Here is an 18,960-nt window from a genome sequence, read left to right on the forward strand (position 1 = left end):
AGCCAGTGTGTGTCAGGCCCACACAGACTGTATTGTGGCCACTGGCTAGGCCTCCACTCATACCGTTACAGGGTGTCACTCACTCAAATACCTTGTGTATACACACACTGGATGTTTTAAACCACGTTGTTAAAAAAAATATATTGGATTGTTAGGTGATTTATGCCCTTTATGGATTAAAATCCAACTCTGCGTCAACTATGTAATTTTCCATGGGAGTTTTGCCATGGATCCCCCTCCGGCATGCCACAGTCCAGGTGTTAGTCCCCTTGAAACAATTGAAGTCTATGGCGGTTCGCCCGTTCGCGAACATTTGCAGAAATTCGCGTTCGCCGTTCGCGAACTGAAAATTTTATGTTCGCGACATCTCTAGTCATAACCATGGAAATGAGCAGTGCATAATGTGATGGAAAAATGAATCCAGCCAGCAAAGGAGGCAGTATGGACAGTCACAATACATTAGTAAGTGTCTTATATTCACTTTCTCTACATGATAAATGCCACTTGCTGAAGTGAGACAACCCCTTTAACCAACATTAAAGGGTTATTCCGGTAAAGTAACTTTATTTATGAAAAACTGCATTAAGGCTGCAAGCTGTAACCCAACCAGAAGCCATACCTATACATATAACCATAGTTTCATTTTACCTTGCAATCAATTTGTCTAGCTCCTGTGTGAGCCTGCAAGACAGAGTATCTTGGCGCCTGATCTTCCCTCACAAAACTTTAATCCCCACAATCCCTAGCTTTCCTGCTGTGAGTTTGTGCTCGTTTGAGTGTTGCTGTTTACTGATTGGCTGCCTGATATACAGTCCAGTCACGCCCCGTGTACAATCACCAGCACACTAACGCGCCCTTTGTTTCACAAGACATTTAGCTAGAGAACTGATAGCAACACACTGAGCATGCTCGACCACACAGAGGCTCAGAACTACAGGTCGGTGTCATGGTAATTTGTGTAAACACAGTGGGTAGCAGAGAAGAAAACTACTTTTTATAACTAAAAATGTGATATTTACATTATATTAGGTAATTATTGATGATGAATTAGTCTGAAACATAAGTTATATTGTAACCGGAATACCCCTTTGCTTTGCGGCAGCCCCATGGGCCATAGACACAATGGTCAGAAGGGGACATCACTGACTTCTATGGAGAGTTTTCTAGGCATGCTCTGGGATCTGTGCAGGGGTCATTGTACAAGGAAAGAATAGATAAGCTTTGACAATAGTCTATTGTGAATGGTGGATCCTGTCTTATCTGTACACAGAGGCGATATTACAGGCAGGTAAAACAGATAAGCAGATAACTGTATAGACTAAGAAGCTAGTGCAAAATCTGCAGGGTTTTGTTTAAATCTAGATATTGACATGGGAAATTAACAATTCTTAAAATATTTTAAATTATAAAAATGTGATGGTCATTTTCTGATACTGTCCCTTTCAGGTCTGGTCAGTAACAGGTTAATCCTGTACACTGGAATGATGTGGTAAGTTTAGTTATCCTTGAGCTACATTGTGCCTTTTTGTGGTACTACTGATTTGATTTATGAAGCGACAGCTGCTGTCCAAAGGAATGCATTGGCTTTGATGCAATCTTGTGGACTGCAGCTGTCGCCCAATAGTTAAAATCAGCAAAAAGTCTCCGTATGGCCCAGGCCTAAGCCTGTCTGTGCTGGCTCCTGGACAAGCCCCTGTAATAGCTAACCGCTGTAGTGATTTCAGTAATAGGTTTATTACAGATAATGTAATGGTAATGTAACTGTTCTGATAAACCCGTTCTGGTGTCTTTTGTGTTGCAGATGACTATTCGGAAGATCTTTTAAGCAAGCATGATGAAGAGATTATCAAAATGAAAATGCTCTATGAAAAATGCAAGTTCATTCTGGAAGCGGTGGCAAAGTGGGAAACCAGCTGGACCCAGTTTGTAATATTAGAGGTGGCATATTTTATACTATTTACGGTATATTTTTCTGACTAGCACTACACAGACTCTTGCTTTGCACAAATTTTGCAACTTGCTGCATTCCTGCGCACTGGACTATAGAAGGTGAACTTTTTAGTTTAGGATCGGTGACTTTCTGCAAAATTTTAACTTTTAGCAATGAAGTTTTCAAAAGTGACTTGCTTATAGCATGGTCTCTTCTGTGAGTTGTTGTTTTTTTTTTTTTTTTTTTCTCATTTTTTTACAAGCAGCAATTCTGTAAGGATATAGTCAAGTGTGGCAGATTGATTGCAGGTATTTGTGACTGCAAATCAGTTCCCTACATCTGAATAGGATTCTTTCTGTAGCAGATGCATGAATTTTTGCAAACTGTATTCAGATGAATAAAATTGTTGCAGAATTGTCTGCAAAAAACCCCACAAAACTGGACAATGTTAGCACTGAATATCTGCACTTGGGGAGAGGGACTGAATGCTGGGGCCACCAGGAAAATAGGGGCCCGTTCTCCCCATTTCGGTGGAACAGCAGATCCGCATGCGTGTCTGCCACGGCTGGAGATACCATAGTAGGTCCATAGTGCTAATTGGAGCAATAGCATGACTGCTGCTCGGGGAGCCCTGACCCCTGATCTCGTGATGCACTAATGTACGGCGTCCCGGTGCAGCTGCAGGCTTTGTATGGACATTCAGGAAGATTCTTGCAAGTTAAATGCAGACCAGGCAGGCAGGAGTGGAAATAAAGACAGGCCTAACTGAAGTACTTGTATTCATTATTCCTTTATGTGCCTTCTTTACCTTTTAGATAAAGGCATGTGACCCCAACAGATTCTCCAACCGTGGAGGAACATTGCTTAAGGAGGAGAAAGAACGTGCAAAGCTTCAGAAGTTGTTATCAAAGGTAATTGGAACATGCCACGCAAAATGTTATTCATGGCCATGTATAAAGCGTAAAAGAAATTCGGGGAGATTTATCAAAACTGGTGTAAAGAAAAACTGGCTTCCTTGCCCATAGCAACCAATCGTATTCCACCTTTCATTTTCCAAAGGCGCTTCGAAAAATGAAAGGTGAAATCTGGTTGCTATAGGCAACTAAGCCAGTTCTCCTTTACACCAGTTTTGATAACTCTCCCCCCCCTTGTATTTTTTGTACCATTAGCTAGAGGAAGAGCTGAAGTCCCGGATAGACTTGTGGGAGACTGAGCAAGGTCGTCCATTTTTAATTAAAGGCAGTCGATTTATGGATTATGTTACCAGTCAGTGGGAGCTGTTGAAGCAGCAGAAGGAGCGTGAGAAACAAGACCGGGTAAGTCCACCAGCGCTACTGCTCTCTTCTGCCTTCACATCTGTTCCCTTCAGCTAGAGTTTTACATTGCAGCCTCTGATTTCATGTTTCTTACGGGCACAGAAAAAAGAAGAGACCACACAGTTTAAAACGCCAGTCAAGCGGCCGGCCGGACAGTGTTCACAGGTTACTCCAAGTAGCAAAAATAGAAAGGTAAGTACACCAAATTAATATTTATTGGTACCGTGATTATAAAAAGGCAACCTATGACATTGAACATCTCATAGAGCAGGAGGAGCTGAGCAGATTTATAGTTTTATGGGACAATATTCAGTACTATTTGTATTATTTCCATTTTAATTCCTGCACGTTCTATGCTTAGGCATCCAGTGGTTGGTTCTACTCAGTGACTGACCGCTATCTCTGTACAGATATGTATGCAAGGAGGTCTCAATTTCTTCCCACAGATCTATATATTAATCTGCTCAGCCCCTCCTACTCTATAACATGCTGCCTGCAGATTGGACCATATTTTCAATGTGACAATTGTCCTTTGACAATTCAAGACCGAACCATTTAACCCCTTCCTGACCACGTGCATCTTCCTTTTTTCTAATACATGCGTCTTTGAAAGTCATAACTTTTTTTCATTAGGTTATGTAAATGTTTGCCTCTTTTTCGGTGATATATGGGGCTTTATTTTTGTCATTTCTATTTTCGGTCATATTTTTAGTTTTCTTTTTATAGCCTCGAAAATTTGGAGAGAAAAAAAGGCCGCACCATGTGAAACCGATTTTTATTTTTTTATAAATTTTTTTTATTTTTTAACATTATGTCCCTTTCCGTATGAGTCATTATGATATGACATGTATGGGTTGTGTTTATTTTTTTAATTTATTTTTATTGCCGATTCCTCCTGTAACCGGGGCTGACATTAGCCCCAGTTACAGGGGTAATAAAGCTCCTAGAGATTTTGTACAGGCCTGTACAACCTTACTGCAGAGCTGATTTGGTTCTGCCAAAACCCAGCAGTTCGCGCAGACTCCCAGCTCCTGATGATCATATGACCACTCAGAACGGAGCAGGAAGTGGCATTACCGCTTATTGACCACTATGTATACATTGATGGGGAAGGCAAGCACTGTAAAAAAAAAAAAAAAAAAAAACTCTCAATGGTGTATGGGGTTATCCTGCTGTTACTGATGGCGGGCAACCTGCAGCTGTGGTCTCTGCAAGGGCGTTTTAAAATACTCTTGAGGATATGCGTACCTACCACCTGGACGTATATAGTCAACGGATGGTTGGCAAGTGGTTAAAGGATAACTGTCATATTTTTTTTTTTTTTTTTTTTGCTAAAGTGTAGTTCAAGTGATGGGTAACAATTTTGCAATAGACTTTATTTAGCCAAACTGCTTATTTTTGGTAGAAAACTGGGGCTTAAATGGCCCTTAGCAGCACTTTTCAAAAGAGCGTTGCTAAGGGCCATCCGTCCATTAGAAAAGACGGGCTGTGCAGACGCTGTGCTTCTGACTCGTAATTCCCTGGGAGACAGAAGGCTGGGCACAGGAGTCTTAGGAGTTAAAATTACATTTATATTCCCCCTTTCTATGCAATCTAATGCTCCATTACATTAACTGACCTGCGATCCCTGTGATGATAATTTATGAATCAGCCGCCGGAAGTAGAATCACTGTGCGCAGTGAGCCGGCTGCTACATGAATTTTAACTCCTAAGACTCCTGTGCCCAGCCTTCTGTCTCCCAGGGAAGCACGAGTCAGAAGCACAGCATCTGCACAACCCGTATTTTCTAATGGACGGAGGGCCCTTAGCAACGCTCTTTTGAAGAGTGCTGCTAAGGACCATTTCAGCCCCAGTTTTCTACCAAAAAAAAACGTTTTGGCTAAATTAAAGTCTATTGCAAAATTGTTGCCTATCACTTGCCATACACTTTAGCAAAAAAAAATAAAAAAATAACAGTTATCGTTTTTGTTTTGTTTAACCGTATGTTAATGTAAATGTTCACATTTCCACTTGGTCACCTTTTATGTGCAATAAAAGTGCTAATGGACCACATTTCAGATGCAATCACTAGCCATGGGAGTATTTAGTTGATACAGTTCAGGATGCTCAACGAAAGTAAGTTAGAGATGGCTACTGTTAACCATAGAAAACACTTGCAATTTCCAGCTCGTTCCTACAAGTGGAGGGATGCAGGTAGATGAAGAAACTATATCATGCATGCAGAATATTATGCAGTGCTGCTAGTTGACCCCTGCTGATCGGATATTGATGAGTAAAGCGGAAAACCCCTTTAAAGGTCACCTTTTCTGACATGTCTGTTTATACTAACTACTTGCATATAATAATTCAGGAGCATCTACTATTATGATACTGTTGAGCCATTCCTGTTATTGCTGCTTGGACTTTATGAATGAATTGCCAAGAGTCTGCAATAAAGGTCCAGCTGGGTGTGTCCCTGCACAATCTGATACTGCCACGCTGATTGGATAATGTCAGACACCCCCCAACTGGACCTTTATTGCAGACTTTTAACAATTCATAACTTCTAGCAGGAATAATAAAGGAATGTCACTTCATAGAGGCATAAGAAAAGATATTCCAGAATTGTTGTTACATGAGACGTGCAAGTATTTACTAAGACCTGTCATCAGGGGTAACAGGTCCTATAAAATGATTTATGGTTCTGCCCATCTGATAACATTTATGTGCCATGTATTTTTTTTGAATAAGGTGAAGAATTAGCCCTGTAAAATAATCAATTTAGTTTTTTTGTATATTAACCCCTTAGTTACCACCCATACGCCTTTTTACGACTGTCACTAAGGGGCCTTAGGCTGGGCCGCCGCTTTTTTACGGCGGCCCAGTCTAAGCGCTTCATGGGCCCTGCGGGAAACGGGGACCCCGGCTCTCGCAGCCCTGCTCTAACAGCCCGGACCGGCAGGAGTGCCGATCCAGGCTATTTAACACTTTCCATGCCGCGGGCAATGGCGCCCGCCGCATGTAAAGTGCTGACAAAGGCAAATGCAATCGCTGGGTGCCGATGTGTGTGAAGGCTGCCTGGGGTCTGATGTAGGCCCCAGACCAGCCTTAAGTAATTTCCAGCCGACTGCGCCTCTCTGGCAAGAATAGCATTGCCATCAAAATGCAATGCACTATAGGGATAGTGCATTGCATTTTAAAAGCAATCAGCAAAAGCTGTCTGTTGCCACCTAAAAATTGTAATAAGATGTCAAAAAGCGCCATTTACTCCAAAATAATACCAATGAAAAATACGTCGTCCCCCAAACATCAAGCCCTCACACAACTCCATATAAATAAAAAAAAAAAAAGTTATGGGTCTTGGGAAATGGCAATGCAAAAAAAGTAGTAAACCGTTAAAAAAACTATATGTATTTGGTATCATTGTAATCGTACTGACCCAGAGAATAAAGATATTACATTATTTATACCGAAAAATGAACGCTGTAAAATTTATAACATAAAAACGCAGTGGTAGTATTGCTGTTTTTCCCATCTCGCTGCCAGAAAGAGTTAATAAAAGTTAATCAGAAAGTTGTGTACCCCAAAATGGTGCCATTAAAAACTTCAACTAGTCCCATTAAATAAGCCCTTATAAAGCTATATAGACGGGGGTGGGGGGGGAGTTATACCTCTTAGAACGCGGCGATGAAAAAAGGAAGAAAACCGCTTGGTCAGTAAGGCCCAAAACAGGCTGGTCACAAAGGGGTTAAGAGCATTTTGGTGTAATGTTTAGTTACTTCAGCTTTTTTTCTTTGCAGCTGAATGGAACAACCAATTCAATTTTCTCTCGCACACACATCTCACATTCTGTAAGCCAGATGACCGGAAAAGTACCGCTTGCTACAGTTAAGGTAAGAAAAATGTCCCTAAGCACGAAAAAGACAAAATGTAGTACATGTTCACAGAATAACCAGTTATTGATGGCCACAGGATAAAGCTTTATATAACCAGTTCCATGTGAAGGTTACTATTTTAGTCTTGATTCTGTCACCAACATGAAGTAACTTGGTGGGAGTTTTCCATTGGGGATCTGTAAATTATGTCTCTTGTACTAACTAACGACTAATGGTTATCATGTCCCATGGTCTATTGCTGTAACTTATGACTAACATAAGGACCTAACATACAAGTTGAGCCAATATTGCACCATTGAAAATGGCATGTGTTGCACCATTGAAAATGCTCGCATACTAACCTTTAACTTTGAAGTCTTAAAGGGTTTGCCCTACAGAATATACTTAACTTTTTTAAAGCCAGCACCTGGATCTGAATACTTTTGTAATTGCATGTAATTAAAAATGCAGCATAGCCACTGAGTTATTCAATGAAATGTATCTGTGTAGCGCCACCTGCTGTTCCTCTTTCTCTGTCCAGCTTGCTAAGGTGGTCACACATGCTCAGTTTCATCCTTCAACTTCCACCAGCCCTAGATACTGTTAGAAGCTGTGGCAGTTAAAGGGAGAGAGCAGCAGGAAGGACGCAACCCTTGAGCTGGCAGCTTGAAAGAAATCGAGAGGATCCATGTGAGGTTCAGGGCTGGTGCTGGCTTTGTCAGAAATAGATTGTCATGCACTATATGAAGTCTGATTTCTCATTTTTGTACTAATCATGGGATGACCCCTTTAAATATATTCCATGAAACCAATAAATGTGACTATGCTGAAGTTGGTGTATGCTTTCTGGGCAGTTGAGCAATAAACAACCCAGATCGCTTAAAGAGGACTAATCGCCACAAAATACAATGCAATCTGCAGACAGCATGTTATAGAGCAGGAGGAGCTGAGCAGATTTTTTATTTATTTTTTCTTCGGAAAAGATTCTGTAAAACTTGTAATTTATCCATTTAAAGCTCTACTCTTTCTGACTTCATTATTCACAGGGGAGGTATTATCAGTGAGTGATGGCACTCTGTGTAAGTGTGAATACATAGGTACCTGTCAATCGGTGATAGTTGTACACAGGGGAGGTGTTATCAGTGATAGCATTGTCTGTAAGTAGGTATACAGAGATAGCTGTACACAGGGGAGGTATCAGTGATTGACGGCATTTTCTTCAAAGTGTATATAAATACATAGCTGTCAGTCAGTGATAGTTGTACATAGGGGAGGTGTTATCAGTGATTGATAGTATTCTCTGTGTAAGTGTGTATACATAGATGGCTGTCAGTCACTGATGGCTGTACACAGAGAATGCAATCATTAACTGATAACATCTCCCCTATGTAAGGGCTTGTTCACACGAACGTGCCGTATTTTGCGGTTTGCAAATTGCGGATCCGCAAAACACTGATGCCGCCCATGTGCCTTCCGCAATCAATGTAATGGACGGCCCTTTATAGAAATGCGGAGCAACGGATGCGTACAGCACTCTGAGTGCTGTCTGCATCTTTTGCGGCCCCATTGAAGTGAATGGGTCTGCACCCGAGCTGCAAGAAATGTGGCTGGGATGCGGTACCAAATCACAGTTGTGTGAATGAGCCCTATGTGTGTATACATAGATAGCTGTCAGTCACTGATAGTTGTACATGGGGGGAGGTGTTATCAGTGATGATAGTATTCTCCGTACAAGTGTGTATACAGAGATACTTGTCAGTCACATATAACACCTCCCCTGTGATCATGAAACTAGAAATAGTAGAGATTTAAAGGTATATATTTTACTGAATCCTTTCCCACAAGATTATATATCTATATGCTCAGCTTCTCCTGCTCTATAAAATGCTTCCTGCCTTTGAATTTTTGGTGCAGTGCAGTTTCCATGGAAACTGAGGAGTGTGCAAGTTGTTAGTCTTTTTTTTTTTTTTTTTTCGTTACTCAGGAGCCTGCTTACACTTATTACGGGGGTTGTCCCATAAAGGGCATTTACCACTTGTCTGTTTGTGGCCCCACTGGTCAGTGATCATGCATGCACCCTGCTGCTCCATTCAGTGTCCATGGGGGTGGAGGGAACCGCAGAAAACTCCTCAGCTGTTTACATAACTCCCATTGAAGTGAAAGGAGAGAGTTGCACCCATGCATTCTCCTCCCAGATGTGTGGACCAAAGACCTGTGTAAATGCTTGCTTCTTAGGGCCCATTCAGACGGCTGTAGTGCTTTGCCGCTCCGCAAAACACGGAAACCGGCCGTTTGAGTTCCGCAATTTGCGGACAGCACATGGCCGCAACCATAATAGAAAATGCCTATACGGTGTGCTGTCCGCATCTTTTGTGGCCCCATTGAAATGAATGGGTCCGCACCCGTTCCGCAAAATTGCAGGACGGTTGCAGACTCATTCATACAGTAATAGGGTATACATTCCAATATTCCTTTATCCAAAACCACAAACTTTCATCCCACAATGCTGTATCTGTGTTTCAAAGATGTATGCCCTCCATTTTTGTAGGGACAATCCTTACTACTTCACAGGTAATTTCTTACCTCTTTTTAATTTTAATTCTAAACACTCACTTATCCAAATTGTGGAATTCTGCAATGTAAAAAGTATTTGTGGTAGTAATAGTTGTACATCCAGTTAATAATGGGGTAAACCCTTCCACGTGGTATGGCCACACGGTCGGGTTTCTGTAATATCCACGTGAAACTAATTTTATATTGTATTTAGTGGACTGTCTTGTCACAATCAAGCTTTAAACCATCCACTGCATATAGCGCTGTTTTCTTCATAAACTTCTTTTGTGAATACCTTTTTTTTTATTCGCCCTCTTTTCTCCAATTAAAACCACTAGTTGCTCTATTCCTAATGCAAAAAGCAGCAGAGATATAGGACATCCTGGCCTAGTTCCCCTAGTGTCGGAAAAGGCAGGGACATAACCCCATTAACCAAAATCCTATTTGAAAAAAAGTTGAACCAGCGTAATAAAACCTGACTCCATTTATAATAAATTTCCCTAGGATATGGCCACTCTATTGTTAAATGTCAAATATAAAAGTATTTGATCGTATTATGAGGTTTTCTAGGAGTATAATATTGGTGATGTATTCTCAGGATAGGTCATCAATATCAGATCGGCAGGGGTCTAATTCCTGGCACCACCAGTGATCAGCTGTTTGAAGTGATTGTGGAGCTACGATAAGTGCCTCACAGCTCGCCAAGCACAGCACCATATATTGTATAGTGGCTGTACTTGGTATTGCAGCTCAGGCCTATTCACTTGAATGGGACTCAGCTGCTGATAGGCCATGTGAGGTCAGTGGCCTAGGAAGCCTCTTCAAACAGCTGATTGGTGGGATTTCCTGGAGCTGGAACCATCTCACCCCTGCTAGGTCACTGACCTTACATGGCCTATAGTTTTCCGGGAGTACAATATTGATGTATTCTCAGGATAGGTCTTCATAATCTGACCTGTGGTGGAGCTCTGGTGAGTGCTTCAGCCTCTTCACAGCTCACCAAGTACATCGCCATACATTGTATAGGCTGAGCATGCACCCTGCCACTCTATTTATTCTCTATGGGACCATGGCAATAGCAGAGCGCTGGTTCTCAGGGTCTGTGGGGGTCCCAGCAGTTAAAACCCTTTTTTTTAATTTTAAATCAAATTTCAATTCCTCCATTGTGATGTTAGACTCAATAAAATTTGTTTTAAGTTTAAAATAGTTTCTTTATTTCACTAATATTTAAAGGGACACTGACAGGCCCTATAGACATATTTAGTTATTCCTATGCAGTGATAGATCTATTAAAGTGTATTCCAATGATATAAGAGTACCCCCTGTCCGCATTGTAAACCATGTAAAAACAACTTTATATTCATCTGTCAATCACATTTCTTTATGCCCAAGGGGCGTTTTTTCTCCTACCTTCGTGCCCAGCCGCGCCTCAACTGTCGATTCCTACCGCCGCCCAGCTCATTATTATTCACTGCGCTGGGCGGCTCTTACATTCCCCGATCCTGTCACCCGAGAGAAGAGCTCTGGATTCAATTTAGGGATCGACCGATTATCGGTTTTACCGATATTATCGGCCGATATTGAGGATTTTAAACGTTATCGGCATCTATTTTGCCGATATACCGATAACGTATGGGGAACACAGAGCGCTGCTCTCAGCGCTCTCTGTGTTCCCTCAGCAGCACAGGGGAGAAGGAAGCAGTGTCTCCCTCCCCCTGTGATGCCGCTGCCGCCAATGACAAGAGAGAAGACAAGAGGAGGGGAGGGGCTGTGGCCGCTGTGCCACCAATGAAGATAAGTCTTTCATTAATTCATATATAGGAGGCGGGAGCTGGCTGCAGAATCACATAGCCGGCTCCCGACCTCTATGAGCGGTAGCTGCGGTCCGCGGTAGTTAACCCCTCAGGTGGCGCGGATCACAGCTGCCGCTCATAGAGGTCGGGAACCGGCTATGTGATTCTGCAGCCAGCTCCCGCCTCCTGTATATGAATGATTGAGAGATTTATCTTCATTGGTGGCGCAGTGCGCCCCCCCAGTATTAATCATTGGTGGCGCAGTGCGCCCCCCACCCCCATCCCAATAGTAAAAACATTGGTGGCGCAGTGCGCCCCCCCCCCCAGTATTAATCATTGGTGGCAGTGGACACAGGATCCCCTCCTCCTCCGATCGGTTACCGTGGCAGCCAGGACGCTATTGAAGCCCTGGCTGCCCTGTTCAGCTCCATGCTGCTGTGTGCACAGGGCAGCGGGGACAGTGAGTATAAATGAAAAAGATTTACAAAAAAAAATACACGTTAACAATAAACATTAATTTTCAGCAGATTTGTGTAGGAATTTTTTTTCTTTCTCAAAAATGAAAATTCCCAGAATATCGGTATAAATTATCGGCTATCGGCCTGAAAGTTAACAAATTATCAGTATCGACCCTAAAAAATCAATATCGGTCGATCCCTAATTCAATTACAGGCTTGGGAGGGTGCCGGCGCATGCGCAGATGGTCCGATTTGAGGCCGATGCCCATAAGTCTCTATCGGGCATGCGCGGGAACTGACAGGATCGGGGAATGTAAGAGCCGCCCAGCGCAGTGAATAATGAGCTGGGCGGCGGTAGGAATCGACAGTTGAGGCGCGGCTGGGCACAAAGGTACGAGAAAAAACGCCCCTTGGGCATAAAGAAATGTGATTGACAGATGAATATAAAGTTGTTTTTACATGGTTTACAATGCGGACAGGGGGTACTCTTATATCATTGGAATACATTAATAGATCTATGACTGCATAGGAATAACTAAATATGTTTATAGGGCCTGTCAGGAGTCCCTCAAAGGGGTTATACCACCAACATCAATGTATCCTGCCCAACATAGATCACCGTTTTCCCCCAAATAATCACCATTTATTAAAACTGTCCTATTCTAAGGTCATTAGGTTACCATTGCACCCTGTGGAAAATCTGTTTTGATATTCAGTTGCTGTAGGTTATGTCCTGCATTGGAGCCTTGGAATGTAGGACATAGGAAGCATAATTCGTAAGAACAAGGGGCAAGATCACAGCTGCTGATGTCAGGAGACATCTCCCTCCTCTAATGTATGATGGGACAGTGGAAACATAAAGCGGGGAGTAAGATTCAAGCATGGGGGGGCTAAGAAAACTGCAACTAGGTAAATTTGGGGGGGGGGGGGGAACTATCCATGGAGGAGTGGGAGCTAGAGGAAATGATGAAGATAAACTTTAGAGTGAAAACCTACTTTATGGCACAACCCCTTTAACTCCCCTCCTGTATAAGAAACTTTAGACAAGTGCATCATAAAACTACTATATCAGCCGGGTCTCCTTTTTATAAAATTTATTTTATTCTTTAATTGCTCCTACATTCTTTTTTTTTCTTTGAATTATGTACAATTTTGCCTGACCAGACTAAAAAAACAAACAGTATAATTTCAGGTAAGGCTGCGTTCACCGTTCTCCTGCTCCGTTTAAGGACAGACGGATTTGGCACATAACTGAGCTGAACGGAGCCTGCTCCAAAATTAGCATCTGAGCGGAAACCTAACGGACCCCATTATAGTCTGAGGTCCGTAGGCTCCGTTCAGCTCAGTTATATGCCGAATCCGTCCTTTCCGGAAAGGCTGACCGCTGATGTGAACGAAGCCTAAGAATATTTGGGAACATTTACATGGAGAACAGTTTTGGATTCTGTACAGATCATGTCATTGTATTTTCTGGCCACTTCTGTCCTTTGCAGATAAGTCTTGGAAACTCTCAGACAGGATAAAATATAACCATTTGGTTGATCAGCTGTGTTGGTATTAAAGGATTATCCCTAATCTCACTAGTTTGTAGTTGAGAAGAGAGGTTGCTGTCATTTATAGCCTTCCTTACACTGTTATTTTGTGTCGTTCTTGTGGTGATGCGACCGTTTCCTATAAATTGGCTATTACAGTATGTGCCAGTCCTTTTGCTCTCAGCAAAGCTGAAGTCCTGGAGCGAGTGTAATCATGTAGTTTGCTTTGCAGACCCCTTTGAAAACTAGAGATACCCCTGTGAGAACTCCATTGCAGGACAATAACAAACAGACAGTGCCATTCTCCAGCCAGCCTGGCAGCTATTCAGAGTTCAAGGTAAATGCATGCTTTTCTACAGTTACTACTTGGGCAATTCCAGCTTTCTAGTATTCCGTCAGTTAGTCAAACTGCCACAAGAGGGCGGTTTCACAGCATCCTGTAATGGGATGTCCTCATACAAATGTGTGTGTGTGTGTTTTAAGCATCTAAACTCCCCTGTAGTGTTAGTATGCGGAGCTGTCCAGACCCTGATTAACCCCCTAATGGTCATATAAAAATTGGAAAAACCATCCAAGAAATGTAACTTTTTTTTTTAAAACTGTAATTCTGAACTTCTTATTCTAGTAATTATGGTTGGAGCATAACTCTGGTGTCTTAAGGCGACCCTCGGGTTCTCTTTAATTTGACACCACATGCAGCATGTATAGTTGGGCCACCTGCACACGCTGCAGAATACCCAAGGTTTTTCCGTGTGGAAAAACCACAGTGTATTAGTTACACAAGGGAACTTGAGCCAGCGTTCCTATCACTTTAATAATGCACTGAAATACTTTCAGTCTATTATAGCGGTCAGTCTCACACAGACATTCAGCCTATTTGCGTGACTGTATAGCCTCCAGTACATGGGGACTTTTGCTAGATCCCCGGCAGCCATGACACCCCGTTAGTGCTATTGGGCTCACAGAAGCAGCCACTTGGTGGAGCTATGGTCAGCATCTTTGCAGTAGGTGTAAGCTGCTCTAATGAGAACAGCTATAGATATTCAGTAAGGGGGTCGAAAAGGGTGGAAAGAAACGTATTCATCCGCTGGAGGGGGGATATTTTTGCCCAATTGATTTTACAGGTGGAAAGTGTTTATCAGCAACTCGTGAGCCTCATCCACACGTCTGTGCTCAAATCCGTGAGCAGGTGGTCAGTGATGCATCTGTGAAGCTGTCCATGAAGGATCTGTGTTGGGTCCCTGTGTCTGTTTTTTGCTGTCCATGTTGCATCCGTGTTTCACTGACACTGAACAGCTGAAAAATAATTTTCAAAGCATCTCTTAATGATGCGTGAAGCACGGATGGCATCCGTGTTGCAAAAGTGGTTTTCACGGACCCATAGACTATAATGGACGTGATGGATCCGTGAACGGACACAATAGAGAATGCATCAGTGCTAAAAACACGGTCTGAATACACACATTAAAGTTAATGGGGACGTGTGCTGTCCGTGGAGAACACGTACAACACACGTCCGTGAGACACTGATGTGTGAATGAGGCTTTAAAGAGAATCTGTCAGCAGTTTTGACCATTCTGTTTGCTGACGGCTTTAGTTAGGAGCTGGGGAGAGTAGTATAACATATCCTTTGTTGAGGTTTTATCAGGATTAAGGTACATTCACATGAACATAAGCCACGGACTGCAGCATGGGCACCGGCTGGGTCCACACAGCTATACAGGATTCACACATTCACTTCAATGGGTCCGCAATATATATATAGGACATGTCACCCGGACCAAAAAGCCCATGGAAGCGCTTCCAATTCGTGCCATATCTTGAGGCTTGTGGACCCATTCAAGTCAATACGGGATTCACATGGGCTGTGCCCATATGTTGCGCAACCACAGATTGCGGTCCGCAATACGGACTGCCTACAGTCGCGTGAATGGACCCTTAGGCCTCATGCACACAATTGTATTTTTGTTCCTCATCCGATCTGCATTAAATGCGGACAGCACACAATGTGCTGCCCGCATCTGTAGGTCTACCTCGGTCCCACAAAAAAATACATGACCCATACTTGTCCATTTTGCGGACATGGATAGGACATTTTTATAGAAGGGGGAAAAAGAAAATGGCGACTTGCACACACCCTGTATCTGTGTTTTGCGGATACGAAGTTTGCAGACCTTAAAACATATGGTTGTGTGCATGAGGCCTTGGTGAGAATAAACCTTGACTTTTACAACTTGGGTTCACTTGAGTTGGCGCTTCATTGTGAAGTGCTGTCTGCATTGAGCTGTTTCACAGCCCCTCCATGCTGCTCTGACAGATGTAGTGGTCTCCTTGTTGGATGTTACAGCTGTCACTCAATGAAGAGGGGAAAGGCTGTAAAGCAACACAATGCGTAGAGAACTTCACGGTGAATCTCCACCTCTAGCACTTTGAGGGGCCTAATTGGGCAGAGGTAGAGGATAAAAGCTCCACAAAAGGTATGTAGCCCCTACCTAATGTCAGCAGTTTAGCATGGTCAAAACTGCTGACCGATTCCCTTTAACTTTTCAAACCACTGTTCAGTGTAAACAGGCCTTTAGATGCAAGTTTGTGGGGATGTTTACAATGTAGTTGTAACCAGAAAAGCTCTAAACTAGGCCTTTTTTGTGCAAAACTGACAACAGGCAATGTCTAGAACCTTCACCCCATTTCTGATAATTGACCATGAAGCAATACATGCACACATTTGACAATTTTATAAAAATAACTCTTGATATTGGATCAACTTGTATCTTGAGGTTGGTTGTTGTTGAACTGTACCTTAATTTACCAGTGTATTGGGAGTTTACTTTCACTTTAAAGCCTCATTCACACATCATTGTTTTGGTCAGTGATTTTGAGCCAAAACCAGGTGCGGCTCTAAACGCAGAACAGGTGCAGATCTTTCCCTTATACCTTATGTCTGTGGAGGCTCCAATCCTGGTTTTGGTTCACAATCACTGATGGAAATCACTGACCAAAACACTGACGTGTGAATGAGGCTTAAAGAGAACCTTTCACCCGAAGAAAGTATGTAAACTCACCATAAAGACGTGTAGAGCGGCGCCCAGGGATCCCCCTGCACTTACTGTTATCCCCGGGCGCCGCTCCGTTCTCCGGTTATAGCCTCCGGTATGTTTGCAGTTAGGCTCCACCCAGTTGAGCCTGCTGCGGTCTCCTTCTCCTATGCTGTAGCGCTTGCCAATCGCAGCGCTCAGCTCATAGCCAGGCTTCGGGTGAAAGGTCCTCTTTAAGGGAACCTGGCAGAATATGATAGAGCAGGAGGAGCTGAGCAGATTGATATCTGTATAGCCACAACTAGCCCCATTTACACAGGTTGAGGATTGGGGCAGTTATGGGAATGAACACTTGTTTCAGACCACTGCCCCATTTAAAGTTGATCACCACACCAATGCCGCATGAAAAAATGTGATCAGCTGATAAGTGCTTGTTTTTTTAGGTAATTACATTTTTCATGCATCACCTAAAAAAATAGTTTTTTCTCATCAGCACAGAACCCCATATATACAGGGATGTGCTACAGACAAACTATAGAACTATATGGGGACACGTGTAAAAGAACCCTTGGGAGTCCAGTGGGCGGTACTGTCTGTATGTATTTCTATTTATACAGGTCAGTCAGTGAATATCAATCTGCTCAGCTCCTCACGCTCTAGAACATGCTGCCTGTACGTCACACACCACGTACAACATGACCAGTTCCCTATAATGGACTAGCTGTTAAATGTTTTTGCTTCGTTTCTTTACAGGAGGAAATATCCAAGAAATCCAGTAAGGATACGAAATTTAATTCCACAGTCAACGGGAACCTCTAAATATCGTCATTGAGACCTTCCCTGAACTGAACTCTAGTCGTGCTGTCAGTGGTTGCTTTTTCCAATGATTTTATTAAACTCATTGTAGATAATAACATTTCGCCAATATTCATTATATTGCCACCAACTAGAAACCAAGGGCATTTCTTACCAAAGTACAACATGGCTACCTTTCTAGTGTACGGCAGCTGTTGCGCTTTAAAGACTACTTCCGTTCTGGCAAGTAATTCTTTATGCAGCCCCCATTGTAAATATGCTCACATTTTTTCATGTTTAATGCCTTTTTATATGCTATCATGCTAATATGTATATGGCTGGAGGGGAACTCATTGTATATATTGGTGTCATTGCCCAATGCATTATGCGTTTCGTGTTTTTGTAAATAAAGTGACTAACTCCTTGTTCCCTGGTTAATTTTCTGTTAACCATTTACGGTTCAGTTAACTATGAGCATGCTACGAGAGCTTTTTAAAATGTAAAAGGAAATCGTGAGACCTGAGCTGTCAAAATTCCCACGTTTCTGAATTTGTATGCTATCAGGATTGCGTCATAGACAGTTTTAGTTTGTATAGTATATGAATTATTATTGTATATTAAAATTGCACTTCAGCCATACCCATTTTTCATACAAAAAAAGTAGGGAAAAAAAAAGTTTGTTAGGTCAATTTGCATGCACAGGTAGGCCAATATCACCTTTCCCCTGTACTGTTGCCAAATATATTCTTGAGCTCATTAGTGTCAATCTCTTGGATTATAAATGGAATGATGCTCGTTTAAATAAATACCATTTTTTTTTTTACCCAGTATGATCTAAATCTGTTTCTACCATATTTCTTATTGCCAACTCATGTGTCTGAGTAATGTCTATGGCCTTTCTTGTTTTGCTGAGTTTGCACTCTTGAGAATTGCTAACGTGTATTAGCTGGCAACTCTAACGTACAATGTGTCCTAAATTAAGAAGCTGAACGTGTGGTGTTACTGGGGAGGGCATCTCTAAAAAGCTGGCCTTAACTAGGCCACAGTGTTCTCTCGTGCTCAGCGCATGAAATGATGTACATAGACTTTAAAAAATGAGGGTTCCACCCCGTGTGCTCTTTTATGCATCTTTTTTATTATGTACTTTGTTTTAACTGAAAAAATAAGCTAGACCATTGCTCTTTCTTGTGTCTGTTGCTCATATCCTTTCTAATGTCTGTTACCAAGGAATTTCTAACCTATAGCTCTGAATTTTACAGTGCCTTTATTATTCTGAGGAGTTGTGTTTGGAAGATCTGAAATACATTTTAGACTTTGCCACGCTTTTTAATAATCTGTTTTCCAAGTCTTTACATGAATATATTGCATTTTACATTGTGTTCAACACAGATTTAGCATAAGTGTAGGAGACTAAACAATCCTTGGTAGGATGCTGCAGGACAAAAGGGCTATATAAGATATCAGAGGGTGTTTCTGTGTGTAATATAGTAATGTCTTGTGCCAGTAACTTAGACCTGACCATTACTTGTCCTCCTTTTAACAATACATTACACACAGCCAAAAAGTCATTATAATAATCTATTAAAAAAAGGGGGCTGGGGCATTTCATAGACAGGAGTGCTGCGACATAATGTACAATGGTTGGAGAAATGAATTGTGGCCATGCACACACCTATTAAAGTTGTTCAAGAAGA

At 42.2% G+C, this 18,960-nt stretch overlaps 1 protein-coding gene across 3 annotated transcripts in view; it reads left to right on the top strand.

Annotated features, from left to right (window-relative positions):
• Window positions 1-17,692, top strand: part of LOC120991673 (protein regulator of cytokinesis 1-like) — a 73,502-nt gene extending 55,810 nt beyond the window's left edge. The window contains exons 8-14 of one of the 3 annotated variants that reach the window (XM_040420472.1): window positions 1,802-1,938; window positions 2,746-2,841; window positions 3,100-3,246; window positions 3,349-3,438; window positions 7,026-7,118; window positions 13,669-13,773; window positions 17,225-17,692. In XM_040420472.1, the coding sequence (XP_040276406.1) occupies window positions 1,802-1,938; window positions 2,746-2,841; window positions 3,100-3,246; window positions 3,349-3,438; window positions 7,026-7,118; window positions 13,669-13,773; window positions 17,225-17,290 (734 nt within the window). In that variant the 3' untranslated portion in view covers window positions 17,291-17,692. Of the gene's footprint in view, window positions 1-1,801; window positions 1,939-2,745; window positions 2,842-3,099; window positions 3,251-3,348; window positions 3,439-7,025; window positions 7,119-13,668; window positions 13,774-17,224 lie in introns of those variants that run through there. The other 2 variants (XM_040420473.1, XR_005776756.1) reach the window with 2 other exon arrangements.
• The last annotated feature ends 1,268 nt before the right edge of the window (window positions 17,693-18,960 follow it).

Source organism: Bufo bufo, chromosome 2 (genome assembly GCF_905171765.1).
Source record: "Bufo bufo chromosome 2, aBufBuf1.1, whole genome shotgun sequence".
Taxonomy (NCBI): Eukaryota; Metazoa; Chordata; class Amphibia; order Anura; family Bufonidae; genus Bufo; species Bufo bufo.